The sequence below is a fragment of the Diadema setosum genome, chromosome 9 (assembly GCF_964275005.1).
Source record: "Diadema setosum chromosome 9, eeDiaSeto1, whole genome shotgun sequence".
NCBI lineage: Eukaryota > Metazoa > Echinodermata > Echinoidea > Diadematoida > Diadematidae > Diadema > Diadema setosum.
In genome coordinates, this window is record NC_092693.1 from 37992130 (window position 1) to 38007030 (window position 14901).

The 14901-nt window shown below is 38.5% G+C and overlaps 1 protein-coding gene across 1 annotated transcript in view; it reads left to right on the top strand.

Moving 5' to 3' along the window:
* Nucleotides 1-14901, top strand: part of LOC140233373 (Fanconi anemia group A protein-like) — a 50343-nt gene that overhangs the window by 9509 nt on the left and 25933 nt on the right. Inside the window, exons 11-23 of the mRNA XM_072313478.1 lie at nt 79-154; nt 460-593; nt 1539-1643; nt 2558-2653; nt 4664-4752; nt 5213-5273; nt 6752-6801; nt 7424-7500; nt 8749-8856; nt 9190-9338; nt 10123-10314; nt 11544-11646; nt 12703-12779. Of these exons, the coding sequence (XP_072169579.1) occupies nt 79-154; nt 460-593; nt 1539-1643; nt 2558-2653; nt 4664-4752; nt 5213-5273; nt 6752-6801; nt 7424-7500; nt 8749-8856; nt 9190-9338; nt 10123-10314; nt 11544-11646; nt 12703-12779 (1317 nt within the window). The remainder of the gene's footprint in view (nt 1-78; nt 155-459; nt 594-1538; nt 1644-2557; nt 2654-4663; nt 4753-5212; nt 5274-6751; nt 6802-7423; nt 7501-8748; nt 8857-9189; nt 9339-10122; nt 10315-11543; nt 11647-12702; nt 12780-14901) is intronic.

Below are 14901 nucleotides of genomic sequence, written 5' to 3' on the forward strand. Positions count from 1 at the left end.
AAACCTACAGCAAAGTTTACTTTCTGGTCAGTGACAGCTGTTGCCATAGTTACTCTCTGTTGTCTTTATGTCACACAGGTCAACTGGAAGTCAGCTTTGATCTACACTTCAACAGGTTTGATCTACTTTCCTGAAGCTCAAGAACTGATCAGATGTGAGTTTCTTGATTTCTGATTATCACATTCATTTTAAACACATACTCTGTCTCCTGATTTTCCCATTCTACTTTCTTTTAAAAATATTTTTTGTAAGCATCTCTGTTCCTTCTGATTAACCTGTTGAGAACAGGCTGATTTTGCTATAACACGCATTTCCCATGGACACCTGCCCGAGTATACTTGGGACTCGTCCTCAACGGGTTAAAGTCTCTTTTCCAGCTTGTTGCACGTGCTTTCTAATGTTACAAGCCTTGCATATCTCACATCATTCTTTCTGCTACCATGTCTTCTACTCATGCAGCATGCATTCAGGAATTTGTGGAGCAAGCCCTGGAGAGCTATGAAGAGGGACCCCTCATCTCTGCCTTCCTATTGGTCAGACAAGCAGCCAATGAAGGGCCTCATGTCTTTCCACCATATGCCTCATGGTTTAAGGTAGTCTGGTTATTTCGGTCAAGTTTCTGTGAGAAGAGTTGTACATAATATCTGTATTCATTGCATTGATATCCCTAGCAGTAGGATCAAATAATTGTGGTTGCTGCTAGTCAATAAATAGTGATGGAATAATAAGATTACAGATATTTTTGTGTATGATTAACCAAGATGAGTTGTGATAAGACATCAGTTTCTTGGCATATTAATATACCTCTGATAGTATGGAAGAATGCAGTACCTAAAACAGCCAATTTTGTTTTCTTCTTCTTTTTCTTCTTTTCCTCCTTCTCCTCTACCTCCTCCTCCACTTCCTCCTCCTCCCCCTCCCCAAAACAAAAGTCACTTTCCAGCAAAGGGCACTAGCAAATCGTGATAGCATAGTATATTTCATCACAATATCTGTCTTTCACTTGGCTAGGTAGAATCTAATGAGATGTTACAGGATATTGACCCAAACTCTCCTTGAAGAAAAAAGTTACTTTCCAGCAAAGGGCACTAGCAAATCGTGATAATATAGTATATTTCATCACAATATCTGTCTTTCACTTGGCTAGGTAGAATCTAATGAGATGTTGCAGGATATAATTGACCCAAACTCTTCTCGAAGAAAAAGTTACTTTCCAGCAAAGGGCACTAGCAAATCGTGATAACATAGTATATTTCATCACAATATCTGTCTTTCACTTGGCTAGGTAGAATCTAATGAGATGTTACAGGATATTGACCCAAACTTCCCTCAAAGAAAAAGTTACTTTCAGGAGAGGGCACGAGCGAATCGTGATAACATATTGGTATATTTCATCACAATGTCTGTCTTTATAGTACTTGACTGGGTAGAAATCCCATGAGATGTTGCAGGATATTGACCCAAAGTTCTGTTTGCTTGTTTTGAAGTGTTCCTGTTGACTTTTAAATGAGTGTTTTCCTATGTCTTTCTTTTCTTAGGAGACATTTTCCTCTGGACCATCATCAACAAACAAGAAGGCGTTCTCTTTCCTCCTAGAGTTCCTCACCAACCTCGTGCCTCATGAGATGGCATCTTCTCTGCGGGTAGGTTTGGTGTTCTGTTCTCTTTGACTCTTTGACTCCATGAGGATGCAGCTAGTTCATTCGATGGTGCTACCAAAAAAACATTTCCCTCATTTACTTCACCATGCAAACCTTCCAGCAATGTATACACGTGTAGTTCATTCTAGTTTGCCAGCTTGTTCAGTTCAGCTCAGTTCAGTTTGGTTTGGTTCAGTTCGGTTGAGTTCAGTTCTGTTCAGTTCAGGGGGGCATTTCATGAAGCATTTTGTCCAACAAAGTTGTGGGACAAATTTGCTCTCAGCCAATGAGATGCAAGGATTTTGGTAGCTTGTAACAGTTAATCAGAAAAATATCCAACCAAACTGCTTCATGAAATGCCCCCAGTTCAGTTTAGTTTAGTTCAGTGTAGGATTGGTTTGTCCAAGCAAGAACCAGCACAAGACATACACTTCACCCTCTATGTGTGCCCAGGCAGTTAGCCTAACATACCAGGCTTTTTCATCAGCAAGCAGTAATCCCTCCAAACTTCACCTGGTAGATTAGCCAGCCCACTCAGGTGTAGCATTGTGCCTTGGTCCAACAGGGATTATGGAGGATATAGTGACACAATAGGGATTAGGGAGTTAGCTAATCTCTATTCATTGGCAATTAGTTTTCAGACATCTCTGTCAAGTGGTAAAGAAAGCGCTCCAATCGGCAAGCAATATACACGATCATGTGTGTGTATGTATGTCTTTATGCTTCTGCACATAACATTCCTGGAGGCATTCTGTTACGTGCCGTTTGTCAGTTTGTCTTGAATTCAGTCTGCCTATGTATCTTGAGTTTATTCCATCTGGTAGGAGCCTCTTGCCTAGTCTTTTGGAAGGAAAGTTGCATGGCGTCAAGCATTTATACTCTCATCCTTGTTTGTTGTTGTTGTTGTTGTTTTTCAGGCACATATTCAAAATCCACCCACAGCACCAGCCAAATGCCAGGACATTCTGAGAGATTACCTGATGTTGGCCAAAACCAGGCTGTCAGACCTCAATGTGAGTCCTGAATGAATTTATGCCACAGACACCCCAGTCTTTAGAGTTAGTCATGAATTCATTGATACCATAGACACCCCAATCTTTAGAGTTAGTCATGGAATCATTATATGACAGTCACACAGGATGTCACAGTTAGTCATTGATTAATTCATGTCATAGATACTAAAGTTTCAAGGTTAGTAACGAATTCAATGATACCACAAAACCTCTAATCTCCAAGTTAGTTTATCTTTATCAGCTTGAAAACAGCCTGCTTGGGAAATTAGCCTGAAGTTGGCACATGCGTACTTTGCATCATGACTCGGCTCGCTCAGCCACAGAACTCTACGTAGAGTTGTATGGTCTTGGTGCGCAGTGCAAATGATGGGATCGAGAAATTTTCAAGCTGATGGAGATGCAACCCAAATAGCATGCTAATTCACAAATTAGCGTGCCATTTTACAAACTAGACCCAGATTTGGGAGGAAGTTCTCCCAATCAAATATCGTGCTATTTGCATCTTTTTGCACAAATAGTGGGTTCATCTGACATCGGGGTAATTTCCTAACCACAAAATAGCGCAATATTTTGAAACATTGGTCTGAGGGAGACAGGCCTATTATGACCTCTTATAATTACCTCCACCAAGGGAGGAGGTTATGTTTTCATTACCGTTTGTTTGTTTGTCCATGTGGAAATTAACTCAAAAAGTTGCAAACAGATTTGAATGAAACTTGCAGGAAAGGTTGAGAATGACACAAGGAACAGATGATTAAAGGCATAATTTACCATTTGCAGATGAAACAAAAACCCAGCATTAGTGCTTTAGAATAATTCTAAAATGTGAGTTAGGGATAGAAACAACCACTGTACAAATTTGAATCGGTAAAATCAATGTTAAATATTGTTAAATATACAAAATGTGAACAATAGTTCTAATAAAAATGCTTCCAGACTAAATCGTCTACAGTTACGGTTTATTGAGAAAAGTACAGATATCTCCTTATATTTTAGGCTTTATCGTGAAAATTTCATAATTCATTATGATAGGATGATGTTTTGTGGTACAACAGACCTACACATATGCATTAAATGTCATATCTTGAAAAATTTTTTAACCACTGTTTCCAAAGGTAAACAGGACCTTTAAATTTTGGTAGTGATCCGGAAATTTTTATGGATTTTATGAAGGATTTTGGACATTTTGGCAAGTAGGGTCAATGAACTTGGCAGTTCAAGCTGTGCATTTTTTAGGTTTTCATACGCGCACTAAAGTGCGTGCTCTAGCTTCTGCAAGGGCAAGGTGCGCTGCGCATCTTAGGGTTTATGATGTAACAAAGGCTTCTATATTGGGAAATCTGGCGATTTTCAGCATACATACGTATGGGTGGAAATCACCGATCTCTATGGAAGAACAAGATCATTGGTGGAAATAAGCTGCTTGGCGGAGGTCTGCGCTCTCTGAGTGCTTCTCTGGTTTGATCTCTGCTGGTGGTTGTGAAGTAGGAGCTTTACAAACCATTCTTGTGCATGGTTGTCAAAATATGAGTATCAACACAGCAAGGAACACAACAACTGATGCCTCACATTCTTGAATATTATGCATCATTTGTTTGCAGGAACCATGGCAGTCTACTGTAGCGGGTCGTGTTGGCAAGTTTGGGACTGGCGTGCAAAGTCTAAAGGTACATTGGAAGTCTGTGTTGCATGCATAGCTTGCTGTACAATAAGTTCGGGTTTCAGATAGATTATATCTAGAAACAGTTCTTTCTGCATGGATTGTAAATGTCCAGGTGATTCTAGCAACCTGGAAGGGGGGGGGGGATCCATACATTGAAATTCTAGTAATATAGCTGCTGGTGTTCTGATAGGTGTATATGCCAAAATTCTACAGAAGAAATAGTTATTAGGAAAAATAACTGTCAATCCCTGTAAAACAGACTTGTGATTAGAGTTGAATTCAGACAATCAAAGAAAAGACAAAGTGAGTTTGTCTCAAATAATTTGTTTGTCTGTCTGTTACCTCAGCCAAGAGATCAGGCTCTCATGGATGTGGATGTGGCTGTGGATTCCTTCGAGAATAACGGAAGAATACCTCCCAATGTGTTGGAGGCAAGGTAACTTGTGAAGAATCTTGTGGAATTCTCCCCAACTAGGGTAGACTAGTTGGGTGTTGGTCACACATTATAAAGCAGTCATATGTTTAATGTTGTGACATCTGTTTTTAAAGAGTAACTAACAAATTCATGCAGTGATCAACTAAGCAGATTTTCAATATAATTATTTATGATAAGAAACAACAATATCAAGATGAAGTCCTCAAACATAGTGAAGATCGTGTGAAGTACCACCCATATCTGTATCTGGACAGAGCCATAGCAGACTAGTATCAGTCTTAATTTGGTTGAAAACATGAAATTCCAAGTGATTTTATGGTGTAATTCAATTGTGAGGATGTCATAACTGGAGTCACCTATACCGAATGGTCCTTATTCCTCATGGAACAGAGAATTCACACTTCTTTGTATAATTATCATTGCACTCTGTACAAGTTTTCCCTTCTTGTCCTTATTCCAGCATTTTCAAGAAACCTTACTACGTGGCACACTTTCTTCCTGCTCTCCTAACTCCAAGAATGGTGAGTTTTAGTGACACTGGTAGACTCCCATGTTTGCTGTTTTTCATCAGGCATCAGTTAGTTCTGTGGATTTAAGACTAGGATTTGGTGTCAGACTGGGGTCATGGGGGTAAGAATAGAGATTGGATTTAGGATTTAGATTTTGGTAAAATTAACATGTGAGATACACCGTGTAACTGATCTTGTCAGCATGATGCAACTAGAAAATAGGGGTGTAGACCCAACAGGACTAAACCATTTGATAATGAATATACGGAGAAAGTGGAGTTCTCTGTAGGGGACATATGAATGTAGTGACAGTGGAATCATTGAAAAGTATATCTTGGGATTGCTCTCATTACAGTCTGTTTGTTGTACATATTATGGTGTTATTGTTCTCTACAAACTCATCCAGTATCTTGCAAAAGCTTGTGTCTTGTGATGGCAGTAGGTATCAAAATATTTTTGTTTGATTACAGTCCAAATTATTTACACATTCAAAGTAAGAATTGACTCTCTTCTGTGTTCCCATATGTTCTCATAACATTTCATTGCATTAGCACACATCATCTCTTCTCTTAGTCCCCATGCAATAAGTTTTACAGATGCCAGTTGCATGTCTTCATGAACAGAAATTTTGTAATGAATGCACTGTGTGACTTGGAAGTTGTCATTTTGAGGCTCCTACATACTCATTTTTATTCAAGGATCTTGCTCTGTTTTGCAAATTAGAATGCCTGATGTAAACAAGGATGTCAGTTACGTTAATATGGTCCCCATTGTAGCATGCAACATTATTAACTCTTTATGTGCCATGGTGTAAAACCCATATGTGTGCCATGTTATTCTGATACAGATTTATACGTAGTCACGCTTTAGGAGAACATTCTGTATTCAAATTATAGAATTTCTTACCATGGGGCCTGGACATGAGGTACATTAGCAAAGTTGGTTGTAGTGAAAATTTCAAGTTTTGCTTTCTTATAAACTGTACGACAAATCTGTGATGGTTTTTCTTTCAAATGACCAGTAGCTAAATTATTGCATAAAAGGCATGACTTTCAGACACAAAACGGTAACAGAAACTTCGATCTTACTCGCAAATCCGGAAAGGAACACCTCTTCATAGTCAATCATCACATAAAATGTAAGCTACATGTAACAGGAAACAAATCATGAAAATTGTTTTCATTGTACTGCGGCATTTGGCGAATTATCGATCGTTTTGGGCGGGTTTGTGGTTTTGAGCAGAATATGCGAAGTTGGCACGCCGTCGACTGAGTCGGGCTTGTGAACATGGCACATAAAGAGTTAACTCTTCTTTTCAATTTGACAATTACACGTTAACAGAAAATGTGTGGGGATATGCATTCTGGTAATTTGTGCTCTTTATGTGAAGCAAAATTGCATATGAAAAACAGTCCATGCTATTCTCATTCTTTCATCTTTGTTTGTGTGTTTGTTTGTTTGTTTTGGGTGTTTGTTTTTTTTTTTCAAAGCTGCCTGACATTGCTGATGGAAAGATGAAGCTGATTGAGGCTATGAAGAGGCAAGTTGGAAAATTCCTGCAGTAAAATTTATTAAAATGATGTTTGTGCATGACTTTGGTTACTCCATTGAAGACTAGTCCCAACTATAATCAGAAAGGTGATGATGGGAAATGCATTTTATAGCAAAATCAGCTCATCCTCAATGGGTTGATATGAGGAGTCTGTCACTCTTCATTTAAAAAAAAAGAAAGTCTTGATAAATAAGTTTTATGAAGGATACAGGATGTCAACCCTCCTATCATAGCTATTTATTAAATGGAAGGAATTGCTACATGCATGATATTTCATGTGTAATGATTTATGTCATTACTTTGTTTACCGGTAAATGACAGATTTCTGAAGAGCACTTTATTATCTACTGCATGATGTGGTCACCATGTACTATAAAGAAGACTTCCTTACTTGGTTTCAGTGAAGGGTTTATGAAGAGCAATTTACTGTCTGCAGCGTGTTGTGGGCACCATGTACTGAGAAGACTTTTGACACTTTGGGATTGACATGAAAGACATTACTTCTAGAATTTGTGATGGGGAAAGAGGGTAGTGCAAAGTGAGTGTGTGTAGCATGTGGCTATTGTATTGAAAGAAGTCTGTTCTGTGTGTGACTGTGGATCTCTTACAGTGCTAACAAGATTCCAAGCAGTCTCTACCGTCAGTACGAGGAGGCCTGTGCCAAGGAACTCAATGAACTCCTGGATGGTAGGTTGTGATTTGATCTGATAAGATTTAATTTGATTTACTCTCTCTGTATGGCACTGCTTTACAATTACATCAATTTCCAGCAGTTTCAATAAACATTGTATTTGTAAATGTGTCATTACACAATGTGGTTATTTTGGTACAATTTCAAAAATATTTATTACATATATACATCTGTAATATAATTACATGCGTTACATATCAATCTCCATACTAAACGTTTGCCAAGAATAATCAAGCAAGGTTTCTACAAGTGTACATCTCCTTGTGGATTACATGTCCATTGCTTCTGAAAAAAGTTTGCTTAGCTTTGAAGTTCATTGTCGGTGCAGTGATGATGGCAGTAGGTTTGTTGTTATTCTTTGTTACAAATGTATTATGTTATTTTAACAGTGATGATGGAGAACTGAAGTTGATTTTAGACAGTCCTTACCAAAAAAAAAAAAAAAAGCAATACAAGATGAGTCAGCTGTATCACAAAAGATTGCGAACCACATTGAATTTGAGGCTGACATGTAATATGCTTTAAAGTTGTGTCTGAGAGATACAACTTTTCTCTCTTTGTACAACTTTAGATAAGGTGTTGTTTTTTGTTGTTTTTTTTTTTGGGGGGGGGATGATTAGAGGGTAAAATTTGTTTATGCTGGCTATCCTTTTATTTCAAAATGTGTGCTTGCTTTTGGTTGAGTGACTGCAGTGGACTGTAGTTCATAGTTTATCTGTCGGTTAACTTTCCCGAAGACAAAGAATGATATCAGCAGCACAAAACCAGATAGCTATTTCCCAAACCAGGACTGTGCTTTTCATATCAATGTTGGTACAGATGTCTGGAAACTAAACTGTCAGTGAATAGAGATTACCTAATCACCCTAATCCCGATTAATTGTGCCACCATGCCCCTTTATTGGTCTGAAGTATGTTCCTATGCCTGAGTGGGCTTGCTAACTTTATAACTAGGTCAAGTTTGGATGGATGACTGAAGGCTGATGAAATGGCTTGGCAAGTTCCCCCTGGGCATATAAAGGTTTAAATTGCAAGATTGGATTATTCCAAGGCAAAGGCACATCTTAGCCTTCATCTGCATCCATACATAAATTGTTCAGAGTTTTAGTAGTAGCCAAGATATATATCATGGCTAAGGTACTACTTATACATTGAATAAACAGTACTTATTTCCATCGATGGAGGGCAATTTGTCAATCAGTAGCAACAGAGTCATATCTGTCTTGATGTTCATCTTACATCCAGGAGCATTCTCTGAAGATGCCTTGGAGGACTGTATGGAGCCACAGGAAGCCCTACAGGTGGGACTACAGAAACTGCAGACATGTGTTACAGCAGGAGGAGGAGGAGAAGGTAAGACAGAGAAATCTATTTCATGTGGTATCTCAGCCTTTACTTACTGTAAAACCAGACATGTTTGTATGCAGAACAAAAGAGTCATGAGGTGTGCAGATGGATGTGGAGATTGGTGAGAAGTAAAGAAGGTACTGGAAAGTGTATAATAGGCACAAGGAAAGGGAAAGGAGTTGGGATGTATGGGAGGCTAAGTGTGAGAAAAATGATTAGGGGCATGATTGGAAAATAAACTGTATGGAAAGCTAAAAGAAAAATTGAATTTAATACAAATATATCTTTGGGTCAATTTCACAGCCATACACTGTTTTCTGGATCACCTCTGTCTCCTAGGTGAGCTCACGGCACAGATGACTCTCCTTGCCGACCGGATTGCGGTTGCCATGGGTCTTGATGCCCCGCCCCCACAACCAGCTACTAATGCCTGTGGCACGACACCAATCGATATCTCCAATTGCAAGCACAGTCCGGCTCTTCAGCAGGTTAGATTACAGTTGTAGTGCCCTCCTGCATCTAATTAGTTTCCAGATGTGAGAGGCACGAAGATGCTGAATGCACCTGGGCAGTTTCATAGTGGCCATGTTTAACTTTCTAACAGGTCTGACTCCTGGGAGTGACCAGGGTAGTAGGTCTATCATATGATAATACAAAATGGAGGGGATGTCACATGTGTGACCAACATTCTTACATACAGCTTTAAACTCCAAAAAGAATAGGAAGAGCTATATAAAACAAAGTAAAATGATCATTGTACTATGGATCTGTTAGATATGTTGTACAGTCACAGACTGTTGTTTCTAAAACTTACAGAAAGAGAGCTATTCTACCTGGTTCTTAGCTTCATAGTACAGACTGCATGACAAAAAAGACTGCGTGACCATCTACAGATTGTAAACTATTAATGTAAAAATAGTATTACTAAATACTAGAGCAATCATCCCTGTTTGCGACAGGGTGCCTATTTGCAGCAGGGGCATTTTCATTCATTGCTGAAAAGGCCCGATCTTGTGCGAGAGTACCCTTACTTCCCATAACACTTTTGAGTAACTCCTGCTTCTGTTCTAAAGTGGGACTAGCACATTTGATGCTCTTTAGCTACTTTATCAATGAATAAAACAGCCTCTGATGCAAATAGACACTCTGTTGCAAACAGGGATAATTACTCTAGACTCTATTTAAACACAGTTCAGATATGCAGCTGTGCCTACCCCCTCCCCTCTTTCTTTATTTCTCTACCTATCCATGTCTTTCTTCATTTTGTCATAGGTTGCAGAAGTTATCCTGGATGCTTTCAGCAGCATCTGCTCGAAGCTGGCTGTCCTAAATCAGAATCCTACAGAGCCTACAGCAAAGTTTGTAGACATGGGCTGGGCTAGACAAGCTGTTCGCATGTTGAGCAGGTTCACTGATTTGTGCTCTGCCCTCTATCACAGGGTGTGGACCTCTGTGTGTCAGCAGGTGCGGTAATCCATGACTTGGGGTGGGGTTGGTTCTCTCTGTGAATGTGTGTTGCATTATTTGTCCTTCATTCTGTGCTCTGTCTCTCCATACCACTTTGTCTGTTCTTTTTTGTTTGTCTGTCTGTCTTTCTGTGCGTGTATGTGTCTCCCTCTGGCGTGCTCTCTCTTGATCTCTCTGATTGGGACATGGAAAGATAGATAAACAGACAGACAGACAGCTGGGTAGATAGATAGACAGGTGGACAGATAGATAGACAGATGGACAGATAGATAGATAGATAGATGGAAAGATAGATATATAGATAGATAGATGGAAAGATAGACAGATAGATAGAAAGATAAATATATAGATAGATAGATAGATAGATAAATAGATAAATAGATAGATAAATAGATAGATAGACAGATAGACAGGTAGATAGATAGAAAGATAGATATATATATAGATAGATAGATAGAAAGATAGGCAAATATATAGAAAGATAGATAGATAGGTAGATAAATAGAAAGAAAGATAGATGTATAGATAAATAGATAGATAGATAGATAAATAGACAGGTAGATAGATATATTTAGATATATTTAGGTAGAAAGATAGATAGATAGGTAGATAAATAAATAGATAAATAAATAGAAAGAAAGATAGATAGATAGATACCGTAGATAGATAGAAAGTAGCTGGATAAATAGAGATAAGTACATATATTTGTATTGTTTTGTGGGTACACACCATGGTGTTATTGTGGTATATTTTCTTATTGATCAATATTTTATGCCATCATATCAGCAGTCATGTTTGTCATGTTCATATTTCATGTCAGGTAGTTGGAAGAGCATCTATGAAGATGGAAGTCTGTATACCTTTATTTGTCATAACTAATATTGCAGTACAGGTTTCTCTTGGGCCAACTGGCAAGAACCAAGAAATCAAACTGCAGGGAAATTGCCTGTAATCAGACAGACTACTGTAGACAGATCTTTACATCAGTTAGTCACGTCAGCTTGTAGTGTTACAACTTTTGCCCACTCTTATGCCATTTCCTCCAAATCCTGATATACATATTCGCAAAATTTTATGAAATAACGAGCTTTGAAACAGACTGGAGAAATGTCTATGTTGAATTATCAAAACTTTTGTTTTCAATGATCAAACTTCTTCGAAATTACCAAGACTTCTGTTACTACCATGTGGTATGTTTCATTCTCTCATCTTTCCAAAAATCTCAGGATTCCTCCACCAGTGGGGATACACTTACCGGTCTAGCCTGCTTCCTGGTCTGCTTACAGCTTGAGAAAGCCCTGCTCCCTCCTGTTCTTCCTTCCAATGGACGTGGGGTAAAGTATCTCATGCTCACTCATATCTAACACACACAGAAACTCTCCCACTTTCAGGGGAATATCTCTCGCTTTGAGGCCATTTTCTTTAAAAAAAAAAAAAAAAAAAAAAAATCTCCCACTTGAGTTTGAAGTTCTTCTGCTCTAGCTGTGTGTCTCCTGTTTATCCCGTTGAGGTCGAGTCATGAGTTTACTCAGGCAGCTGTCTATGGGAAATGCATGTTGTAGCAAAATCAGTCCATCCTCAACTGGTTAAGATGTATTTTCTCTCATGTAAGATTTTAGCTTCATCCTGTCAAATTTTAGTTTTGTCATACATCAAAAAATTAAGCTAAGATCGCACTACGGAGATTGTAAAACCCTAAAGCTTCCAAGGCACTTACACAGCCTGAGACTATCCGCAAGGGAGGTTTCACTGCGCACCCTCAATGCACTACATGCACATACTAATTAATTTGTATACATCAAAAGTCTGCCGTTTGTTTGGGGGTCCAGACAGGAGAATCTCCAGTTTAAGAGATGCTTGTGGTTGGAGTTTCTGCTAACAGTCCTAGAATAAATTCATCCCAACATTTTTTTTTTTAACTTCTTGAGTGCCATTTGAAGAAGCATCTGTGTAAAACAGCTATGTACTGCTATGTTTGAGTTTCGAACCAAAAACAAAATGCAAACTTAACACATCCTCAAATGAATTGCGGTCGTGTAGAGGGTGCATGATGAAGAAGCGCATCTATTCAATTTCAACATGTTATTTATGCATCAATTTTTACATGTATTAATTGTTTGTTTAAATTCAGTGAGTTTGAAACATTCTCTTGTGTAATATCTAAAATCTAGCAACATACTGTATACAAAGAAAATTTGTGTGGTGAAATCAGAAATTGACTTTATTCATCAAGCAAGGTTGCAACATTCTTAGTATCAGCAGAATGCTATAGAGAAGGTGTAATGTGTTAATGTCATTTAATGTGGTACACTTATGTTTCCACCCTATTATATCGAAAGTTACGTGTGAAATCTAATCCAGATGTGAACACATTTTCTCATTCAGGGAGCATGCAGTCTGTTAGAAGAAGTATCAAGGCAGCTATCAATCAGCACTTCGTCACAGATGCAATTTACTGCAAGGTAAGATCAGGCTATACACTTCACATTATTGATGGGTGATGTCTTCATTTAAAGGGACAGTACAGTACTGGTTGAGGTGAGGATTCAGCTTGTAACATTTTGCAAAATATTTAGAAACCACTGTGAAATGTTGTAAGCCGGGTTAATGATGACACTGACAGTCTCCAGTTGACGTTGCATAGATTTTACTGAACAAATCAAACAGTCTCAGTCTGCCGATACATGTATGAACTCCGTTACTCCGTATTATACTCATGCGTACATTCAATGCGCCAGTAAGACTAGACTCTGTACAGAATAACAAATATAGTCGAACTTTTGATTATTCGACACCAAAGAGCTCGCAGAGACTATGTCCACGTCCATTTGTCTCACAAGTCAAAGTCAAAAGTCAAGAATCAATTAAATCTGCGTCATCTTATCTCATGAAAATAAAAGTTGCGTTGTACCCATGCCAACCACACGCACGCTGCGTCATTGGCATGGTCACAACGCGCCCTAACGCAATGACGCAACAATAACAGACAGCATTGTCCATTTACCACAGAAATGTTAAAGAGCATACAATTCTAAGGGGAATCAAAAGTTTATTTGATGAAAATCGGTTTTGAAATGACTGAGATATATATATAAACAAGGTAAAACAGAGATCCCAATGAAAGTTGTAGCCTGTCAATTTTATTAGGATTGCTTTTTTGGATATCTCAGTCATTTCAATGCCAATTTTCATTAAATAAACGTTGAATCCTTCTCAAAATTACATGCTTCATAAGAGGTTTCTCATTATCTCACTGAAAAATGTTATAAACCTGAATCCTCACCTCAACCTGTACTGTACAGTCCCTATAAAGCTACAGTACAACAACAAGAGCACTAGGAAAAGGTATTCCTGATTGCGGTTGCAATGTGGTTTTATTAAATCTATTACATTGATTACAATACATCGGGCCATAGTAGTATCCGTTACATGGGAGTGAATTGCACAGCTTTTACCATATGCAATTGAATGCTACTGCAGGGCACATTTAAATCATCATATAAACTAGCCATGGTCAATCTACCCACAACTGAACAGGAAGGTTGCTTCAGAAATAAAAGCTGAGTACAACGACTTTTATGATTTCACACTTTTGATCTCAAAACACTCCACAACAGCCCATTATCCTGCCAAATCTCATCACCCTGACAGGTTTCTTGGTAGACCCTTTTGTTGTATTGCAAGCAAATTCCAAATGATGGAGGATGAATTTTGAGCCCATCAGAGAACTATGTTTTAGGGTTAAAGCTGGTATTCATGTCTGGTTTTTTTTGTCCCCGCCGAACGAGTTCGAGCAGGGGACTATGAAACGGGCTCCGTACGTGTGTGTGTCCATGTGTCTGTCCGTGTGTCCTGTGCGTCCGTGCGTGATCAAAATCTTCAATTTGCTACTTCTCTGTCATTTATGAGCCAATTTTGATTCTGTGTGCTTTATATGATAGCACTACATGGTAGCTTTGAAACTTCTACACAGAATTTCAATTGTGACCTTTGACCTTGACCTTTGACCTATATTGTACATTTTGCTACAAAATGCTACTCCTTCGCCATTTCTAACCCGATTTCGATTCCGTTTGCTTTATGTGATGGCACTAGGTGAGGGCTTCAAAACTTCTACACAGAATTTTGACCTTTGACCTTGATTTTTGACCTATATTGTACATTTTGCTACAAAATGCTACTCCTTTGCCATTTCTAACCCCATTTTGATTCCGTTTGCTTTATGTGATGGCACTAGGTGAGGGCTTCAAAACTGCTACACAGAATTTTGACCTTTGACTTCTTTGACCTTTGACCTTGATTTTTGACCTGTATTGTACATTTTGCTACAAAATGCTACTCCTTCGCTATTTCTAATCCGATTTCGATTCCGTTTGCTTTATGTGATGGCACGAGGTGAGGGCTTCAAAACTGCTACACAGAATTTTGACCTTTGACTTCTTTAACCTTTGACCTTGATTTTTGACCCATATTGTACATTGGCAACAAAATGCTACTCCTTCGCCATTTCTAACCCGATTTCGATTCCGTTTGCTGTATGTGATGGCACTAGGTGAGGGCTTCAAAACTTCTACACAGAATTTT